The 20,417-nt window shown below is 45.0% G+C and overlaps 1 protein-coding gene and 1 long non-coding RNA gene across 2 annotated transcripts in view; one reads left to right on the forward strand and one right to left on the reverse strand.

The window, feature by feature from the left end:
* The window catches only part of ppp1r21 (protein phosphatase 1, regulatory subunit 21), a 156,176-nt gene that overhangs the window by 121,539 nt on the left and 14,220 nt on the right, over positions 1 to 20,417 (forward strand). Inside the window, 4 exon segments of the mRNA XM_072511215.1 lie at positions 3,067 to 3,194; positions 4,616 to 4,768; positions 5,576 to 5,668; positions 18,488 to 18,739. Of these exon segments, the coding sequence (XP_072367316.1) occupies positions 3,067 to 3,194; positions 4,616 to 4,768; positions 5,576 to 5,668; positions 18,488 to 18,739 (626 nt within the window).
* The window catches only part of LOC140426459 (uncharacterized), a 41,489-nt gene continuing 34,336 nt past the window's right edge, over positions 13,265 to 20,417 (reverse strand). Inside the window, exon 3 of the long non-coding RNA XR_011948211.1 lies at positions 13,265 to 13,462. This is a non-coding gene — a long non-coding RNA (uncharacterized lncRNA). The remainder of the gene's footprint in view (positions 13,463 to 20,417) is intronic.

Raw genomic sequence — 20,417 nt, forward strand, 5'->3', positions numbered from 1 at the left:
GGCCATTCGGCCCATCGAGTCCGCACCGGCTCTTGGAAAGAGCACCCTACCCAAGGTCAACACCTCCACCCAACACTTCGGGCAATTTTGGACACTAAGGGCAATTTATCATGGCCAATCCACCTAACCTGCACATCTTTGGACTGTGTGAGGAAACCGGAGCACCCGGAGGAAACCCACGCACACACGGGGAGGATGTGCAGACTCCGCACAGACAAGTGACCCAAGCTGGAATCGAACCTGGGACCCTGGAGCTGTGAAGCAATTGTGCTATCCACAATGCTACCGTGCTGCCCATTGTTCCAAGCATTTGTGCAATAAAAGAATACGCCATGTGCTTACTGTTCCTTTTCATCCAGTGTTGAATGGTTTTGCACAGCATGCTGTTCAGACACTGAAGGAAGGACTGAAGAGAATGACAGATGGTGCTTTGGGAACTAAGTTCACTGTTCTTGTTTCAGTACAGTATCACCCCACGAACAACAACAGGACTTTCACCGGCTGAAATGTTGATGGGTAGAAAGCTAGTCTCACCTGGATCTGCTACATCCAGATGTTAAAAGAGTGGGAAGGAGACTGGAAATGCAGAAAGAGAGACATGACTACCATGCAGAGGAGAGGCATTTCAATCCAGATGTCTATCAGGAATTTCAGCAGTAACCAACGATGGCTGCCTGGAGGTATTCTGAACCAAAGTGGTGCAGTAATGTTCATGGTGAAGTTGACGAATGGAAGGGTCATCCGCAGCCATCAAGATAACATTTGTCTATGCCACGACTGAAACAGGGTGGCAGTGATTAGCACTGCTGTCTCAGCGGCAGTATTACTATCCCAGACCAGTGCCCAACAGTGGCTAGGATACTGGACCGAAACCCTGATATTTTTTAGTTTATTTGTAAGACTGTATGGAAAGAATGATTTTGCTCTAGGAGTGATTGCATAAAGAAAAAGGACTTGGGTATTTTGAAACAACTTTATTGTGAACAATATTAAACTTCATGCCCAAAATGAACAGCTTACAATTATCCTTTTAAACACTACTCAGTTTCCCATTTAAAGAAGAAGAAAAGAAACATACAGCTCTCAACCTTCTCTGGGAGAATTGTGGACTCAGCGTCGGGAAGATCAGAATTCAACTACGCTCCAAATATTTCTCTTAAAAACTAACTCTCTAATGCTTTTCAAAAATGTTTCTCTGCATTTCTTGGTTCCATCCAACAATGACCCCATCTCCGAAGCTGAAAAACAAATGATCTCTGCAGACTGAATGCACATTAACTCCCCAGGGACTTTCCCAGTCAAACCACAGTCCATTAGTCCAGACTGAAGAACATATTGGGCAAGTTTCTCCATTTCTGAGATTGTGTTGACGCCAACGCAGAATTTGTGGGCTTTCACGACAGAAAAACTGATGCCACACCTGGACCGATTCTGCTGATATTGAGGGGCTAGCATCTATGCCACGTGGAACACGATTGATTCCAATGAAAAATGGTGTGGGATTCGCCGGTTCCTTGATTGACATTCACAAGGCTGACACGTTGTAGCCCCACACGCGTATCCTGGCCAACAAAATGGCATTGGTTGTGCTGGAGCACGCCCATACAGCTGATGGGTTGGCTGGGGTCAAAGGGCACCTCGGGGGGGGGGGGGGGGGGGGGAGGGGAAGAAGAGAACACCTATACAACCGGTGCCACTAAGTTCAAAGTGGGCTGTTAGCGGTCTGAGCAGCTACATGGCTGCTTGCCGGCTGCGGCAATAGTGTTCCGTGCCCGGCCAGCAGCGCAACTGTTGGCAAACTGTGGCGCTGTTGGACACTTTCCGTACCCCACCCACCTCTTCCTCAGCAGCCGCCATGCCGGTTTCACTATTTTTAAAAGCACGACTAAACCGGCGTGTCTAGAACTCGGCCCATCGGAGGCAGAGCATCGCGAAGGCCCCGGAGAGTACCGGGTCGGACCCGCTAATAACATGCAAACGGTGTTCATTGTTCGTGCGTTCCGGAACGCATTGACACCGCTGTCAAGGTGATGGAAATTCGCAATTTGGTGCCAAATCAGCGCCTACCGCGATTTTGGCATTCAAACCTATTCTCCACCCAATCGCCTTTCCTGATTTCAGTGTCGGCCAAGCAAGAATCTCTTCTCTTTCTCTTTCCCCCCCCCCATTTATTTTGTCAATTTTACCTTCCAGTGCTAAAAGCACCCAGGCCCTGCAAAACAGAATTATTTTATTTAAACATGACCACTGCCGTCAAACACACAACTCCAGGCTTTTAACCTTTAAATTGCCCAATACTTAAAATCTAATATTCCTAAAGTCTTCCAGTCGGCACAACAGGGACCCGGGTTCGATTCTGGCCTTGGGTGACAGTGGAGTTTGCACATGTTTATGTGGGTTTCCTCTGGGTGCCCTGGTTTCCTCCCACAGTCCAAAGATGGGCAGGTTACGTGGAATGGTCATGATCAAGTTACGAGGATAGGGCAGGGGAGTATGTCTCAGTAGAGTGCTCTTTCAGAAGGTTGGTGCAGATTTGATGGGCCGAATCGACTCCTTCACTGTAGTGATTCTGAGGCAGCTAAGTTTCCAGATCACAAAAGAGAAGGAAAATACTGATGTGGAAATTCAACAGGATGTGGTACCTGTTGCTCTGGCATCCAGTGGACACTACTCTAGGAAAGACTGAAGGACATCCTCTCACTTACAAGCAAAAGCAACCTACTTTTACGCCCTCCAGTCTAGTTCAACTGAACCAAGACTGGCCAGTGTTTCATGAGTCACCAGTGGTTTTATGCAGATCACAACATAGTCGCAAAGTTTCTGAAAGACTGACCTTATTGGTTGCGACATGTATGTTTTGATGTTTGTTGTTGTCTCTCCTTTTAAGTCTTTTAAGGGGAATTGAAATTTGGGGGCGGGATAGAAGTGTTATTGTTTTAATAAGCATCTTCCTATTAACTTGTGCAATGCATTTGACTACCTTTCTTGTGCTAAAGTTACCACATCTATCAATCTTCAAAATCAGTGCAGCCACAGAGCTAATTAATGTTTTTTTTCTGCGTTTAGATATTTCCAAGCACTACAGTCAGAAGATTTCATTCGAGCAAGAACTACCCACAATTACACAGAAACTTAAAAATACCAATGACTGTATTCTTTCTTCTGTTGTAGCATTGTCAAACGTTACAGGAAAGGTAACTGTCCATAAAAGCTACAACTGCTGCAAAATGACGAAAAACATTGCCTGTTTTTAAATTGTTGCCACATTTGTTTACAACTAATAAGAGAAGTTACTTCCTGTTTAAATCCTAGATAATTTGTAATATCATCTATAAACCAATTATCTGCTAAACCAGCCTCCTCGATTTGTAAAGTTTAGCACAGAAGGTATTTACTTTATTGTGCCTGTGTTAGCTCTTCAACAAGAACTGTCTAATCCCATTTATAAAAAAAAAAAAATGTTTTTATTAATCTAATCCTATTTTCCTGCGACAATTTTTCCCAAACTAATTTTAGAAGTTCAGAATTTGAAATAAAACAGGAAGTATCCCACTTAATGTTAATCTGTCCTGCACATTTCCAGAATTTTAATTTATTGGATAAGTTCTGAACAAAATAATGGAAGTTTGGATGGTTGTCTGGCTACTTTGCGTAAAATTGCAATGGGAAATTTGTCAATGACACAAGTGTAGTGAACGATGAAGAGGTTAATGACAGACTTCAGGAAGAAAAACGCATGCATGTGGCAAATTAAATTTAATGCAGAGAAATATGAGGTCATGCACCTTTCGAGAAAGAAAGAGGGGCAGTATATATCAAATGGTACAATTTTATACAATATGCAAGAACCAGGATCTAACAGTATACATGCACAAATCATTAAAGGTGGCAAGACGAGTTGCAATGGCCGTAGGTATGCAAGGGAGTATTGTGTCCAATTCTAGACACCATGCTTTAGGAAGGATGTCGGAGCTTGAGGCAAGTGCAGAGGAGATTTTTTAGAATGGTAACCAAATTTGGGGATTTCAGGTACCTGGAGAGATTAAAGGCTGAAATTATTTTCCTTAAAACAGAGGTTAAGAAAGGCAAAGAGATGTTCAAAATCGGGAAGGGTTTTGATGAGGTACACAGGACCTTTTTGGTAGTTGGAAAGTCAGCAACAAGAGGATATAGATTTAAGGTAATTGGCAAACAAACTAGAACCAACCTTTTAATACGGCGAGTTGTTAGAATCTGGACTACAATGCCTGAAAAAGTGGTGGAAACAGATTCAATTCTTTTCAAAAGATATTGGACAAATAATTGGATGGGGAAAATATTGCAGTTGTATGGGGAAAAGGCAAGGGAGTAAAATTAATTGAACAGCTCCTTCAAAGACTTGGCATAGGCATAATGGGTGAATGACCACCACCTACGCTATTATTCTGCTTCTGTCTTTAAATCTTTAAGTAATTTGCAAAATGCCTGGGTCGATAATTCTAACTCTGAGCATGGTTTTACTGTCACTGAGAAGTTTTGGTTTTGAAACAATTGTTTCTCATTGCAAAACAAATATGCTTGCAGTTTCTTTGTAAACCTACATGATTAGTTGAAATCCATATTTTTGTCTCTTTAGATTGGTACATTCTTCAGCAATAACTTGGACTTTTTTACGGCACCTTCGGTGTATGGATTACGGGTAGGAATGGGTGTAATAGACCCCCTCACAGCAGAATGTATGCTGGCAAACAAGAAGAAAGCAGCTGCTTACATCCAATCTCTGAAGAAGGTTTGTGCAAAGATGCTAATATTGAACAAATACGTTGTTGAAATTCATGCTATATCTGATGCCGGGATGGGAAGAGGATTAAAAGAATCTCAATTTGTTTAACAAATAACTTCTACTTTGCTGTTCTTGCTGTAATGGATATTCTAATTCAGTAGAGGGTTCAGTCATTTATGCACTGTTCTGAGCTGTTCACCAGTTCTAGTCTACAGATTATTTAACTTTAAAACTTTAACTTCATTTATCATGAGCTGTCTTGCCTGTCATTATCTTTGCTTTCACTCTCACTACGTCAAGCTGACCTTTTCAGTTTCCATGAGCCTGTCTCGCATGGATTAGAGAATTTAAAAACTGAATGTTCCAATAAGTATTAAATAAATAACCAATCAATGAGCCAATAGTTTTACCATATAGTTAATAAACCACCAAATCTATTGGTTGTAATTTTGTTACATCAAAATTGATGAATTACTGCTAGATTTTGGGTGTAGTTGCAATAGGCCCATGACTTAGTATTTACAAGTCAATTAATCGGTACCAAAGAGTGAGACAATGTGGAAGACCAACTAAAGATAATGTATACAACATACATTAGTATGGTAGTAGTGACAATGGTCAAGATCAGAGACCGAAAGATTGAAAGCCTATTTCGGAAGCTGTAGGACTATGAAAGAATAGCCATTGAGCCTCGTGCAGGATGAAACGGTTATGATAAATTGTACTTTAAAGATTTGTAATACAGTGCATAATTTGGTTTGCTATGTAGAGCCTTTGTGTTCAAGGTTGTATAATGGAATAATCATGTTACAGACTTGTCCAGGATCAGTACCTTATGAAGAGGCTTTGGCAAATCGCAGGTCTATTCTAAGTTCAACTGAAAGCCGTGAAGGTCTCTCGCAACAGGTAATGATGCATCTTCTATGTTACTTGAGGATATTTAATAGAAAAGTTGAAACAGCTAAGGATCTCGTGAAATGATCAAGTCCTGTTTGAAGGCACTGAATTGATTAAAATTAAGCAGTTAAAGAGAAACCTCAAAATAATTTTTACTTTAAATATTTGAGGTGCTTTGCTCAGCACCATGTGTTTGTTGTTTTGGCTACCTGTTTGCTAAGAACCTAGGTGCAGCCCACCACTGCAGACAGCCCAGTTGTTCTCTGTTGAGCAAAGAAGCACAAAATTTGTATTGTGCGAAGGACATGAAAACATAAAGATCTGGAATTTTGGCAAATTGCATAAACAGGATGTTAGTTTTAAAGAAGGTTGATTTTACACTGATCCTGTCACCAACTTTTTAGTCTGGAATGTAAAAATAAACAAAAAAACAGGCAGAAATCAAAGCTCCAAGAAATGCCTTTTTCCTTCTTTGAGTCTGACTTTTGTGCATCAAAATAGAGTTTAAAGTAATCAAATCATTTACACATATTAGACTCAGCAAGTTTGAAGGAAATGTAATTATGGAAACCTAGCTAATATTTGATGTAGACCTTTGAGTTGCTGTAAAATCCATTCCAAGGCACATAACATATAGTAAAAGTCTCAATTTAAAAAGAAATATTGTAAGACACCAGAATTATGGGTCCTGCTGTACCTAAAATTTTGAGCATAAGCTTGCAGCCATTCAGGACTTGAATAATTGCAAGAAATCTTGTGACTTTGGCCAAAAGGGGAGTAGAGGTGGGGGTGGGGGAGTGTTTTGATGGACACTAGGGGATTTACGTTAATTTGATAGTTGAATAAAATTGGGCATTGTGTAAAAATACAGGCGTAAGGCACATTCTAATTTGGTTCTGCACAAAAAAATTGGCTTTGTGGTACTTAATGCAATTATTTCTGCACAAATTCTCACTCAGGCTTAAATATTAAATATGGCCTGATATTAAAAGACCTTATTATTAAATGTGGCTTCATTCTTTCTTTTACCTGTAGTGATGCTTTCAAATAACTTTCTTTTAATTTCAGATTCCTGGGGGATTGGGGCCGGTTCTGGGGGAGGTGGGACCAGTACAAACTGGATGGGTTACACCTGGGCAGGACCGGAACTAATGTCTTGGGGGGAGTGGTTGGGAGGGTTTAAACTAAAATGGCACCTGGATGGGAACCTATGCAAAGAGTCAGAAGAGGGGAAATCAAGGACTAGAACAAAAGACAGTAAGGGGAATAAGAAAAATGATTAGGTAGAGAAATCAAGAACCAGAGTCAAATAGAGGCTCAATGAAAAATAGTGGGAATGGGACAAGTAATGTTAAAAAGACATGCTTAAAGGCTTTGTGCCTTAACAAACAGAGCACTTGCATTAAAGTGGATGAACTAATCGTGCAAATAGACTTAAATGAGTATGATATAATCAGGATTACGGAGACGTGACTGCAGGGTGACCAGGGATGGTGGCACAGTGGTTAGCACTGTTGATTCACAGCGCCATATTCGATTCCCTCCATGGGTCACTCCTCTGTACAGAGTCTGCACGTTCTCCACGTGTCTGCATGGGTTTCCTCTGGGTGCTCTGGTTTCCTCCCACAGAGTCCCAAAAGACGTGCTTGTTAGGTGAATTGGACATTCTGAATTCTTCCTCTGTGTACTCGAACAGGTGACTAGAGGATTTTCACTGCAGTGTTAATGTAAGCCTACTTGTGACAATAATAGAGTATTATTATTATTAAATGTTCAGGGCTATTCAGGAAGGACGGACAAAAAGGAAAAGGCAGTGGAGTGACAGTGCTGGTTAAAGAGGAAATGAACGCAATAGTGAGGAAGGACAATGAGGCTTTGACAATGTGGAAACTGTATGGGTAGAGCTGTGAAACACAAAGGGGCAAAAAACATCAGTAGGCATCATTTATAGACTCCCATACTGCAGTGGTGATGTTGGGAATGGCATTAAACAGGAAATTAGAGAAGCATGTGAGGAACATGTGTAATTATGGGTGATCTGCATCTAGATTGGACAAATCAAATTAGCCACAATACCGTGAAGGACGAATTCCTGGAGTATATACGGGATAAAGGTATTCTCCTGCTCCTCAACCTTTGCCCTCAGCGCTTTACGTAGATTGAAGACAAATGTAGGTCCCGTACAGTCAGAAACAGGGGAATGTATTATAGGGGACAAAGAAATGGCTGAGCAACTAAATACATACTTCGGTTCTGTCTTCACAAATGAGGATACAAAACAGATATCAGAAATGTTGGGGAACGCAAGATCTAGTGAGATTTAGCAGGTGCCCCCACACCTGCCTGCAGCTCGGGCTAGTCCGATACCCCGAAAATGACCTCTAAGAGACCCGGTTCCAAGTCCACATGCAGTACCCCCGAGATGATATTTAAAAACCTCCCTCCAATACCTCTCCAGCTTCAGACAGGACCAAAACGTATGCGGGGCCCCTCCCACACCGCTCACAGACATCCTCCACTCCCTCAAAGTTGGCTCATCCTCCATTCCCTCAAAGTTGGCTCATCCTCTCCCTCACGAGGTGTGCCCTATATACAACCTTCAGCTGTATCAGCCCCAACCTCGTGCATGAGGTTGATGCATTCACACTTCGTAGCACCTCACGCCACAAACCTTCCTCCATTACCTCTCCCAGCTCTTCTTCCTGCTTGGCCTTAATCCCTTCCATAGCCACCCCTTCAGAATCTTCCATAAGTTGCCGACACCACCCCCTTCTCCAATCTCTTGCTGTCAATACCCCCCCCCAGGAACAGGTCTTTTAATACCATGATCACGCTGTCCTCACATCTCTGGAACCTCCCATCCAGCCTCCCCAGCTCAAACCTGTGATTCCCCTGATTGGCATCTCCCCAGACCCAGACCCCAGCTTAAAGTGCCTCAACTGCTCCAAATTGTCAGTGTTGCCTCCATCACCGGACTCCCAGAGTACTTGCCGGGGCCATCGGGAGCGGCACTGTTGCCAGGTCCCTGAACCTCTACACCCTACACAGACCTTCCTCCATCCTAACCCACTGGGACTCTTCTCCCCTGCCCCCAACGACCCAACTCCTAGCCTTTTCCGCGTTCGCGGCCCAGTAATAGTATAGTAAATTGGGGAGCCCCCTGCCACACACACACACACACACACACACACACACACACACACACACACCTACCGCCTTCTTTGCAGGACCACCTTCCTGTCTGTGTGTGTCTCTCTCTCTCTCTTTTCTCTCTTTCTGTATTTCTCTCTCTTTCTCTCCCACTCTCTTTCTCCCCCCCCTCTCTCTTTCTCCCCCCCTCTCTCTTTCTCCCCCCCTCTCTCTTTCTCCCCCCCTCTCTCTTTCTCCCCCCCCTCTCTCTTTCTCCCCCCCTCTCTCTTTCTCCCCCCCTCTCTCTTTCTCCCCCCCTCTCTCTTTCTCCCCCCCTCTCTCTTTCTCCCCCCCTCTCTCTTTCTCCCCCCCTCTCTCTTTCTCCCCCCCTCTCTCTTTCTCCCCCCCTCTCTCTTTCTCCCCCCCTCTCTCTTTCTCCCCCCCTCTCTCTTTCTCCCCCCCTCTCTCTTTCTCCCCCCCTCTCTCTTTCTCCCCCCCTCTCTCTTTCTCCCCCCCTCTCTCTTTCTCCCCCCCTCTCTCTTTCTCCCCCTCTCTCTCTTTCTCCCCCTCTCTCTCTTTCTCCCCCTCTCTCTCTTTCTCCCCCTCTCTCTCTTTCTCCCCCTCTCTCTCTTTCTCCCCCTCTCTCTCTTTCTCCCCCTCTCTCTCTTTCTCCCCCTCTCTCTCTTTCTCCCCCTCTCTCTCTTTCTCCCCCTCTCTCTCTTTCTCCCCCTCTCTCTCTTTCTCCCCCTCTCTCTCTTTCTCCCCCTCTCTCTCTTTCTCCCCCTCTCTCTCTTGCGCGCGCGCGCGCGCGCGCTCTCTCGCGCGCTCTTGCTCTCGCGCTCTCTCTTCCCCCCCCCCCCCCCATAAATGAGGTGACCACCTTGTCCACTTCCTCGAATAATGCCTTCGGTAAAAGGACTGCAGGGCACTGAAATAAAAACAAAAATCACGGCAACATATTCATTTTAATTGCCTGCACCCGACCTACCAGTGACCGGGAGGTTGTCCCACCTTGCCAAGTCTGCTTTCACCCTCCCCATCCCGTACCACTTGCACCTCCAAGTACCTGAAATGGGTTGCTGCCCTATAAATTGGGAGCTGCCACTCCTGGCCTGGACACCACAATATTCACTCTTCTCCAAGTTCAGTTTATGGCATGAAAAAGATCCAAATCTTCAGAAGTCCCATTATATTCCCCACCGACTTGCTCGGCTCAGAGACGTATAGCAATAAATCGTTCACGTGCAAAGAGACCCTATGTTCCATCCCCCCCCCCCCCCCCCGTACTATCTTTTGCAGTCCCAAACTCCTTAAAGCGATGGCAAAGGCTCTATCACTCATGCAAAAAGAGATGGGGACATAGGACACCTCTGCCTGGTATCCCAGTTGCAGAGCAGAGTGCGCCGAGCTCATGTTATTTGTGTGGACACTCGCTATCAGTTCCCTACATAGTAGCTGTGCTCGCTCTGTAAATCTCAGCCCAATCCCGAACTTCTGTAGGACTGCCGTCAAGTACCCCCACTCTACCTGATCAAACGCCTTTTCCGCACCTAGCGCCACCTCCATCTCCTTTCCCAGCCGGCGTCATGATTACATTTAATAACGTCCTGATATTCGAAAATACCTGCCTTCCTTTCACGAACCCTGTCTGGTATTCCCCTCTCACCTTCGGGAGGCACACCTTCAACCTAGCCGCTGGTACCTTCGCCAGTATTACGCGTCTACATTCAGTAGCGATATAGGCGTATACAACCCACACTCCGTTGGGTCCTAGTCTTTCTTTAACTGCAGGGAGATCAAAGCCTGTTTGTTTTTTTCTTTTTATTTAACAATCAATTTTATTGAGGGTTTTTTTGGCATTGTAAACAGTTACAGCTAACAGAAATGTGCAAACATCAATATAACACCACTACTTCAATCAAACCATACTGCACATGCCTGCTCCTCTCCCCCAGACACTAGATCGAAGCCTGTTCTGACGTTTGTGGTCGCACCCTCTTTCCTATCGCCGCCTCAAACATCCCAACCATCAGTGGTGGCAATTTGTCTTTGAACTTCTTATAATACTCCACTGGGAATCCATCCGGACCTGCCGCCTTCTCCGATTGCATCTTCCCAATTACCTCCTTTACCTCTTGTTCCCCCACCAACCCCTACAATCTGGCCCCATCTTCCTCCTTGGGCCTAGGATACTCAAACCCGTCCAGGAACTCTCCCATCCTATGTTCCTCCTCCGGTGGCTCTGACCTATACAGCTTTTCATAAAACTCCTCAAACACCTTATTAATCTGGTCCGGAACCACCACCAATTTCCCTGTCCTAACCCGCACCTGGATTATCTCGCCGCTGCCTCCTTCTGAAGTTGACCTGCCAGCATACGTCTCACCTTCTCCCTATATTCATAAATCGCTCCCCTCGCCTGCCTCGTTGGTGTATCGCCTTCCCCGTAGACAACCGGTCCAAACTAGCCTGGAACTCCCTCCACCTGTCCAAAAGGGCTGGATCTGCATCCCCACATACCTCCCATCTACCTCCAACATTTCCACCATCGGCCTTTATCCAACTTGGCATTAAATGATACCCCCCCCCCCCCCCACTACCGACTTCAGGGCCTCCCATACCACCGCCTGTGATACTTCCCCATACAGTTAAAATCCATGTACTTCTCATTCACTTTCCTGATCTTCTCACAGAAGCTTCGGCCCCCAGCAACCCCACATCTATTCTCCACCCCAGCCTCTGAGCTACCCCCCACTCCAGGACCACATCCACCCAATGCGGCGCATCATCTGAGATCATTATAATACTCTGATCCCCTAATCCCTGCCAGCAACGCCTTCTCTACCACTAAAAAGTCAACCCTTGAATAAACTTTGTGAACCAAGGACAAAAACGAGTACTCCCGTTCCCTCAGGTGCAAGAACCTCCACGGGCCCGCCCCGCCCGGGCAAACGGGCGCAGCTGCGAACTGTCCATCTTGTACCAAGTTCCAATCCCCTCCCACTATCAGCTAGTGCGAATCCAAGTCCGAAATGACTCCTAGTACCTTCCTCACAAATCCTGCATCATCCCAGTTCGGGCCATACACACTTGCCATTGCCACCAAACTCCCCTCCAACACCCCTGTTACTATCACATATTTGCCCCCCCCCCCCCCCTGGTCTGCCACCACCTTCTCCATCTGGAACCTCACCCTCTTTCTCACCAACACCACTACACCCTGCATCTACTGTCAAACCCTGAATGAAAAATTTGACTCAGCCAGCCCTTCCTGAGCCTCACCTGGTGCTTCACCTGCAGGTGGGTCTATTGTAGCATGACCACATCAGCCTTTAAGCTTTTTAGGTGTGCATACACCCTTGATCTCACCACTGTCGTTTTCCCCCCTCTTCCAACCCCCTCGCGTTCCACTTAACTATTCTGACGGGGGTGTCTCTTCTCTTCTTTCCCCCCCCCCCCCCTATCCACCATCATAACTCCGGGCCCTGCCCACTGGGCCTGCCCTGCCCCGCCCCTTTGTTGCCATCGAACCCCATCCCTCCCCGTCACAGAATCCCCCTATCCACTTCCTCTCGAAAATCCCTCTCTCAGCTCTGCCAACACCTTGGTGGAGTATTCAGTTGGCCTCCGGGGCCCGGGGGGGGGGGGGGGGAGGTGGGCAGACCCACAGTTCTTAGATTCTGCCGCCTAGATCTATTTTCCAGGTCCTCCACCATCACTGTCAGATCTTTGTTGGCCTCCACAACCCTCTGCAGCTCCTCGCCCATCGAAGTGAGCTGGTTGCTGTATTGCGACAAGGCCTCCTACACTCCCTTCAGCTCCCCCCACTTTTCACATCTCCCAGGCTCATCGAGACCTGTTTCACCAGGCTCCAATGTCCACGGTTTCTTCCCCCCCCCCCCCCCACACACCACATTCCTGCACACTAGTCAACCCAAGCCTACCCAGTCCCAGAAAATAAAGCGATTCCTTTCAAGCAAAGAAACCCCAGAAAACTGCTGTCGCAAAATATCCCAACTCCTGCCTTAACCAAACAGGCAACTTCACCCCTTTTAACACACATCACAACATGAAATAGAAGATGGAACTATATACAATCTTCCACTCCATCTACCCTCGGCCCAAAACCAAACCTCAATCCCATTTCTCATTTCTGCCCAAGTCCTTCTACCTTCATAAAGGCCTCCACCACCTCCACTGTCTCGAAGTAAAAGTCCTTTGAGTTGTAGGCCACCCTCAACTTCGCTGGTACACCACGCCAAACCGCATGCCACTGTTGTACAGTGCAGTCTTCACTTGACCGAAGGCCGCCTGCCTCCTCGCCAGCTCCACGATTATGTCCTGGTATATGGAGTGGCACATGGCACAGTGATTAGTACTGGGACTACAGCGCTGAGGACCCTGGTTCGAAACCCGCCTCTGGGTCACCGTCCGTGTGGAGTTTGCACATTCTCCCTGTGTCTGCGTGGGTTTCACCCCCACAACCCAAAGATGTGCAGGTTAGGTGTATTGGCCAGGCTAAATTGCTAATTAATTGGGGAAAAAAAGAATTGAGTACTCTAAATTTTTTTATTTTTTTTAATAAAGTTTTATAAAGTCCTGGTATATGATCCAGCCCACTGCACTTCCCGCTTCTGCTTCGCCGATCTCCAGACCTTCTCCTTCACGTGGTATCTGTGAAAACAAATTATTTCCGCCCTTGGCTCATTTACCTTCGGTTTAGGCATCAACGACCGATGAGCCCAATCCAATTTGTACCGGGAGGAGTCTTCCCCCTCCCCCAGCAACTCCGCCAACATCTTGGTGGAGTACTCAGTCGGCCTCGGGGAGGCCCTCCACCCCTTTGGGCAGACCCACAGTTCTTAGATTCTGCTGCCTAGATCTATTTTCCAGGTCCTCCACCATCACTGTCAGACCTCTGTTGGCCTTCACAACCCTCTGCAGCTCCTTGCCTATCGAAGTCACAAGGCCTCCTACACCCCCTTCAGCTTCTCTTCTTGCTCCCACACCTTGGCCAATGATTTTGACACCGCCACTTCACCGGGGCAAGTGCCTCCTCCACCAGTACCTTTGTTGTTGCCGCCATCATCTCCTTCCTCATCACCTCTTATGTTCTTAGCAAACTGCTTTTCGAATTCCACGGCCATCACTTCGGTCAACTTTTCTGCCGTGAACGGCGTGGCCCCACCCTGCGACACAGCCTCCAATATCTTTCCAGTTGCTGGGCTGACCCTTTTGCTTGAAGGCGAACCTTCACTTGCCCCCTTCTTCTCGTCGGCCTTCTTCTGAGTTTTAGATAGCCCCGCTTTCCTTATGCCTTCCTGCACCTGTTAGTCTAAAAATTGCCCCTGGGACTGGACATTAATTTCCAAAACATCGAGCCTGCAGCAGGATCCACCCAATGCCGCCAACCCAAGTCCTCATGAAGGGGAAATCGTGCTTGACAAATCTACTGGAATTCTTTGAGGATGTAACTAGTAGAGTTGACGAGGGGGGAGCCAGTGGATGTGGTATATTTGGACTTTCAGTCCCACATAAGAGATCAGTGTGCAAAATTGAAGTGCATGGGTAGTGCATTGAGATAGATACAAAACTGGTTGGCAAACAGGAAACAAAGTAGGAATTAACGGGTCTTTTTCAAATTGGCAGGCAGTGACTAATGGTGTACCGCAGGGATCGATGCTAGGACCCCAGCTACTCAATATATATTAATGATTTAGATGAAGGGACAAAATGTAATATCTCCAAATTTGCAGATGACGCCAAGTTAGATGAGAGGGAAAGCTGTGAGGATGATGCAGACTTCAGTGTGATTTGGACAAGTTGTGAGTGGGCAAATGAATGGCAGATGCAGTATAAATTGGTCGAAATTCGAGGTCATCCACTTTGGTAGCAAAAACAAGAAGGCAGACCGTTATCGGAATGGCCATACATTAGGAGAGGGGAATGTGCAGCAAGACCTGCGTGTCCTCGTGCACTAGTCACTGAAGGTAAGCATGCAGGTACAGCAGATGGTAAAAAAGGCAAATGGTATGTTGGCCTTCATAGAGAGGATTTGAGTACAGGAGCAGGGATGTCTTTCTGCAATTAAACAGGGCCTTGGTGAGACCACACCTGGTATATTGTGTGCAGTTTTGGTGGTCTCATCTGAGGAAGGATGCTCTTGTTTTGGAGGGAGTGCAGCGAATGATTCCTGCGATGGCGGGTTTGACGTATGAGGAGAGATTGAATCGGTTTGGATTGTATTCGCTGGAGTTCAGAAGAATATGGGACGATCTCATAACCTATAAAAATCTTAACAGGACTAGACCGGGTAGATTTTGGAACGATGTTCCTGATGGTGGGTGTGTCCAAAATCGGGAGTCACAGTCTGAGGATACTGGGTAGACCATTTAGGACAGAGATGAGAAATCTCCTCACCCAGAGAGGCCTGTGGAAGTAGTTGAGGCCAAAATATTGTCTTGTTTCAAGAAGCAGTTAGATATAGCACTTGGGATGAAGGGGATCAAAGGATATGGGAGTGGGAAAGCAGGATCAGACTATTGAGTTGGATAATCAGCCATGATCATAAGAATGGCAGAGCAGGCTCGAATGGCCTCCTCCTTCTAGTTTCTATTTTTCTACATGGGTGTGCTCCATTTTCTATTGACCTGAATTCCAATCTGTTGTATGAAATCTTTTGAAGTCTGTTTCCAAAGGTGTATTTAAGTAGAAGAGGAAAAGGGGATTATTGAATTGTTTCTGGGAGAATAAATTTACCCAGGCCTTCCATAAAATGAAGCTCAATACAGTCCAACAACCAAGAAGCCTGAATTGGAATGCTGGTGAGTGATGGCTGACAAGGAAGGGTGTTGGAAAGAGCAATTGGTACAATCACAATTCAACTTCAATTTATACTGTTTACTGCTGATACAAAACTTCAGTTTCAAAGGCAACCTTGTGTGATATTTCTGGCTGAGTATTTGTACTTGTACAAAAGCATTCCACCAGCAGAATATCACTGTTTCTAGGACCTTGTACAAAAAATGTCAAGATTTTGGCCTCCAGAATACTGGAAACAAAAATTAAGTTCTGATGAGATTTCACATATCAGAAAGCAGAACAATGAATTAACTTAATTTTTAACTATATTGTGAAGTGTTATAAAATGCTTGTAAGAATTTATTCTCCCAGATGCTGAATTCAATTAGCCGCCTTCTCAGTGGATCTTTAAATCTTTGCAGCTGCCTTTAAGACCATAAGACATAGGAGCAGAATTAGGCCACTCGGCCCATCGAATCTGCTCCGCCATTCAATCATGGCTGATATTTTCTCATCCCCATTCTCCTGCCTCCTCCCCATAACCCCTGATCCCCTTTAAATCAAATGTGCCCACATATTGCATTGTATGTTCCTGTTCATCCATGAGATATGGATGCTGGTGACAAGGCTAACATTCATTGCTTATCCCTAAGTGGCTTGCTGAGAATCAGCCAGATTGGTGTAGGGCTGCAGTCCCACATGGGCCAGGTCTTGTGGAACATTGCACATTTCCTTGCCTAAAGGGCATTGGTAAACCAGTTGAATTTTCCAAATGATTTGTCATAACTTTTAATAACTGCAGATATTTTTAAACTGAACTCATTGTCAACTGGATTATTAGTCCAATAAAATGACTATTTCTGTACCCAACACTAATATCTTTGAAATATTTGCACTTGATATAGCTCTACTTTTCTTGTTGTAATTGTGCGCTAGTGTCTTTACAATAAAGATTCAAACTTTATATACGAGAACATACTGCAGCAGAGATTACGGAAGCAAGTTAACTATGTGCAAAAATAGTTTAAAAATTAATTTTGTAGCATACAGCCTTGAAACTCGGGTCAATTTATGAAATAGAAAAATGGCGCACCCTACACAAAGAAAAGTTTAATTAAAACAAGGAGCTGACTGTGCAGTTAACCCTGAAGTCAAGGCCAACACACTTGCATTAATAAGAAAGAGGTCACCATGCATAATTTTAAAACCGAGATCAAAAGGTTAAATGACTGGCACCAGAATGATGCTTAAAGGACTTCCAGTGAAATGAATTACAAACTGCTCTTGACAATCTCCGTGCAGGTCCACAAATTGTCTGGGTTGAGACTATTTATGTTAAATGACGTTCACTTTAATATCCGATAACGAGACATTTTTGGCTAGAGCTACTACATTCTTTTCAGTTAATAGGCCATTCAGAATAGCTGTTGAGAAACAAAGATGTTTGCAAGCTCTGACAGCAGATGGCCATGATGTTGAATTAAGGGTGGGCGGTAGTACTGAAACAGGCATTCGACCCAACCAGTCCGTGCCAGTGTTTATGCTCCACTTGACCTTCCTCTCATCTTGTATCCTGTTAAATCTACCATCAAAGCCATCTATTCTCTTCTCCTTCAAATGCTTGTCTAGTTTGACTCTGGAACAAAGCAGCACAAGACTTTCAGTTTTGCTAAATTTTCCCCTCCAGGACTGTCCAGTTTAGAGCCAGATCTGATTTGTAAAATGCTTTGATACAAAGCTAACCAATCTGGCCTTAATTCAATTTCTTGGGAGCAGAAATTCTTCTTGCTGTACCCCTTCAGTATTTGCATTTCTATCATTCAAGTAAACAGCTATTGTGCATGCACGTAACCAAACCTAAACAGGACACAAATCCCACCCTCACAAGCCAAGCAATGTTGATGGGGTTCTACTTGGTGGCACCCAAGCTGCAGTTACTTATCTCAACTGTATCCTGAGGCTTATGTCAATCCCAATGTGATCCCAGTAAGGGGCAGTTTACCTATAGATTGAATTGAGTTCAAATTAGGCACTCGGGCTGGTAGGTTTTAGTCCAGATCAGTGTTTTTTTGGTCATTGCATATCCTGTATGACTTATTGACTTTTTTTTGATTAGTTGTACATTTGAAGTAAAAGTGCAAGTTCTGAAAGAGAAATAAATATTTATTTAGTAAATTATGCTATGTTTTGCAGTTCAAAATTCTTGTCTGGGGAGGCATGTGTTGCTGGCAGTTCTTGCGTTATGAGAATAGAATGGAAGAACACAACTCAAGTGATAGAATATGAGATGGGGAAATGGAATGTTGGTATATAAATTTTCCCATCCCATCAGTTTCCCCCACATCCCATTAGTCAAACATTACTCCAAACTCATGATCTCCACCCAATGACTTTTGTAACCAACCATTAAAATATTTGAGGAGACTGAGGCCATATGTTCGGACTTCTTGCTCGTCCAAATTCGCCGCGAGACAGCGGCTGACCCTTTAGCGTGTCATGCGCCACCTAACAGCCGGGTGGCTCAAGGGGACGTGGTTTCAGATCTTGATCTATTCAAGAAGGATTAAGGTTTTAACCATGCTGCTTTAAAATGTTTGAAAATTATAGGCTTTGTCGGAGGTCATGTTGGCAATAGTTGCTTGGAAGTTCTGTGGTTAAAATGATGTTCTTTGACGTGCACAGAAGTATTCTATTTGGCAATTTGTGGTGGTTCTGGGAGATGGGGTATAAAAGGAGAAAACAGAAAGCACTGATCATATTTGCATACCGCTACATTGCAGATCAGAATATGCAGAATCCTGGGAGTAGTTAATCTACCTGCCCTAGCTTTGATATGGAGAATGCTGCAAGTACATAAAGAAGAAATTTGTAACCATGTATGCTTCCTCATCTTTGCAGGTGCAACAAAGCCAAGAGAAGATAGCAAAACTGGAGCAGGAGAAAGAACACTGGATGCTGGAGGCTCAACTAGCCAAAATAAAATTGGAGAAGGAAAATCAGCGTCTAATTGACATGGAAAATCAATTTAAAACTACGTTCACTGGACCAATGCCTTCTGTTGGTTCTATCCAGGAGAATGGTGCCATTCCCAAAATCGAAGAATTGCAGCTTGTTGAAAGGGACTCAGAACCAGTTAAAAGTACTAGTCTGGTAAATGGTGTAAAATTTAAATTCAGTGGGACTGAGAATGAAGCTGTTTAGGTTTGTTTGCTCTCTTTCCTAAAAATACTTCCACGCAGTTCCATGGGAGCTGACTGCCCTCCCAAGTGCACATTCTGCATACATGTACTATGACCAAGGCTGGAATTTTCCAGCTCCCTTCCCCGCACTGGAGTCGGCAAGCCATTGAAATTTGTTCATGCTGGTGGGACCAGAAGATCCTGCCAGTGTGAGAACCTGGAAAAATCCAGCCCCAGTTTCTGCAAACTGTTTTCCTAATACAGCATCAGACCCAAGCCTGATGCCACATTGCAGAGGGAAACCTAGTTGGTTTTTGCCACAAAAGTAAAATACTGCGGATCCTGGAAATCTGAAGTAAAAACAGAAATGCTGAAGACACTCTGACCACACAGCACCTGGGGAGAGAGACAATTTAACATTTCAATCGATAACCTTTAGTGATTTGAATTTTACCACCTTTTCGCCTCCCCCACCTCCCTACCATACCTAAAGTGCTAATGTCATTTGTAGCTCTTGTTGTCACCCTGGCTGAATATATTGGGTCTTGAACCACCTTGGTCTTTATTTTTTAAATATTTTTTGTTCTCCTTTTTCACATTTTCTCCCAAATTTACACCCAACAATAAATAATAATCAGTAACAAATGTAATGTCAATCCCCATATCAATAACAATGATCCCATCCTCCCACCAAACCCCAAACATTGGCCCGCATGTTAACATAAACAAATGACAAAAAGGAATCTGGAATCACCCATAGTCACCATTAACACACAGTCCACCGCCGCCCCCCCCCCCCCCCCAAAAATCTAATGTTCGATGTAATCCAATTCTCGAAATTGCATAATGAATAACACCCATGAATTGTAGAACCCCTTCCATCCTTCCCCTCAGTTCAAATTTGATCTTTTCAAGCGTTACGAATTCCAGCAGGTCCCCCCCCGCCACATCAGGGTGGAAAGGTTGATCTCCACCCTAACAGGATCTGCCTTCGGGCGATCAACGAGGCAAAGGCTCCAATATCTGCCTCCGCGCCCGTTTCCAACCCTGGCTGGTCCGACACCGCGAATATGGCCTCCCAAGGGCCCGGGTCCAGTGCACCACTTTAGAGATTACCCTAAACACCTCCTTCCAGTAATCTTCCAGTTTTGGACAGGACCAAAACACATGAAAGTGGTTCCCCCCCCCCCCCCCGCCCCGCAACGTTCACACACATCTTCTACCCCCTCCAAAGAGCAGGTTCATCCTCGCCCTTGTAAGGTGCGCTCTATACACCACCTTCAGCTGTATCAGCCCCAACCCCCCGCACGAGGTGGAGCACCTCGCACCAGAACCCATCCTCCATATCCCCTCTCAACTCTTCCTCCCACTTTGCCTTGATAAACCATCTTGGTCTTATAGGAGTGGGCAGTGATTTGTTAACAGCCATTGGGATAATGCATTCTGTGCAAAGTGTAGAAATTTGTGAAATGCCACAGTCTTGAGGAAACGTAAGCTTAAGGTGTATTAAATATGTAACTGAAAGCGTCCACCAAAAAAGATATGTCTTAACATTCATTGTCCCTGAACCACTGCCTCGTATTTAGTAAATTGTTTTCTTTTGCTTGCAGTATACTTTTAAAATATATTTTCAGTAGCCTGAGACTTGA

The sequence above is a fragment of the Scyliorhinus torazame genome, chromosome 1 (assembly GCF_047496885.1).
Source record: "Scyliorhinus torazame isolate Kashiwa2021f chromosome 1, sScyTor2.1, whole genome shotgun sequence".
Taxonomy (NCBI): Eukaryota; Metazoa; Chordata; class Chondrichthyes; order Carcharhiniformes; family Scyliorhinidae; genus Scyliorhinus; species Scyliorhinus torazame.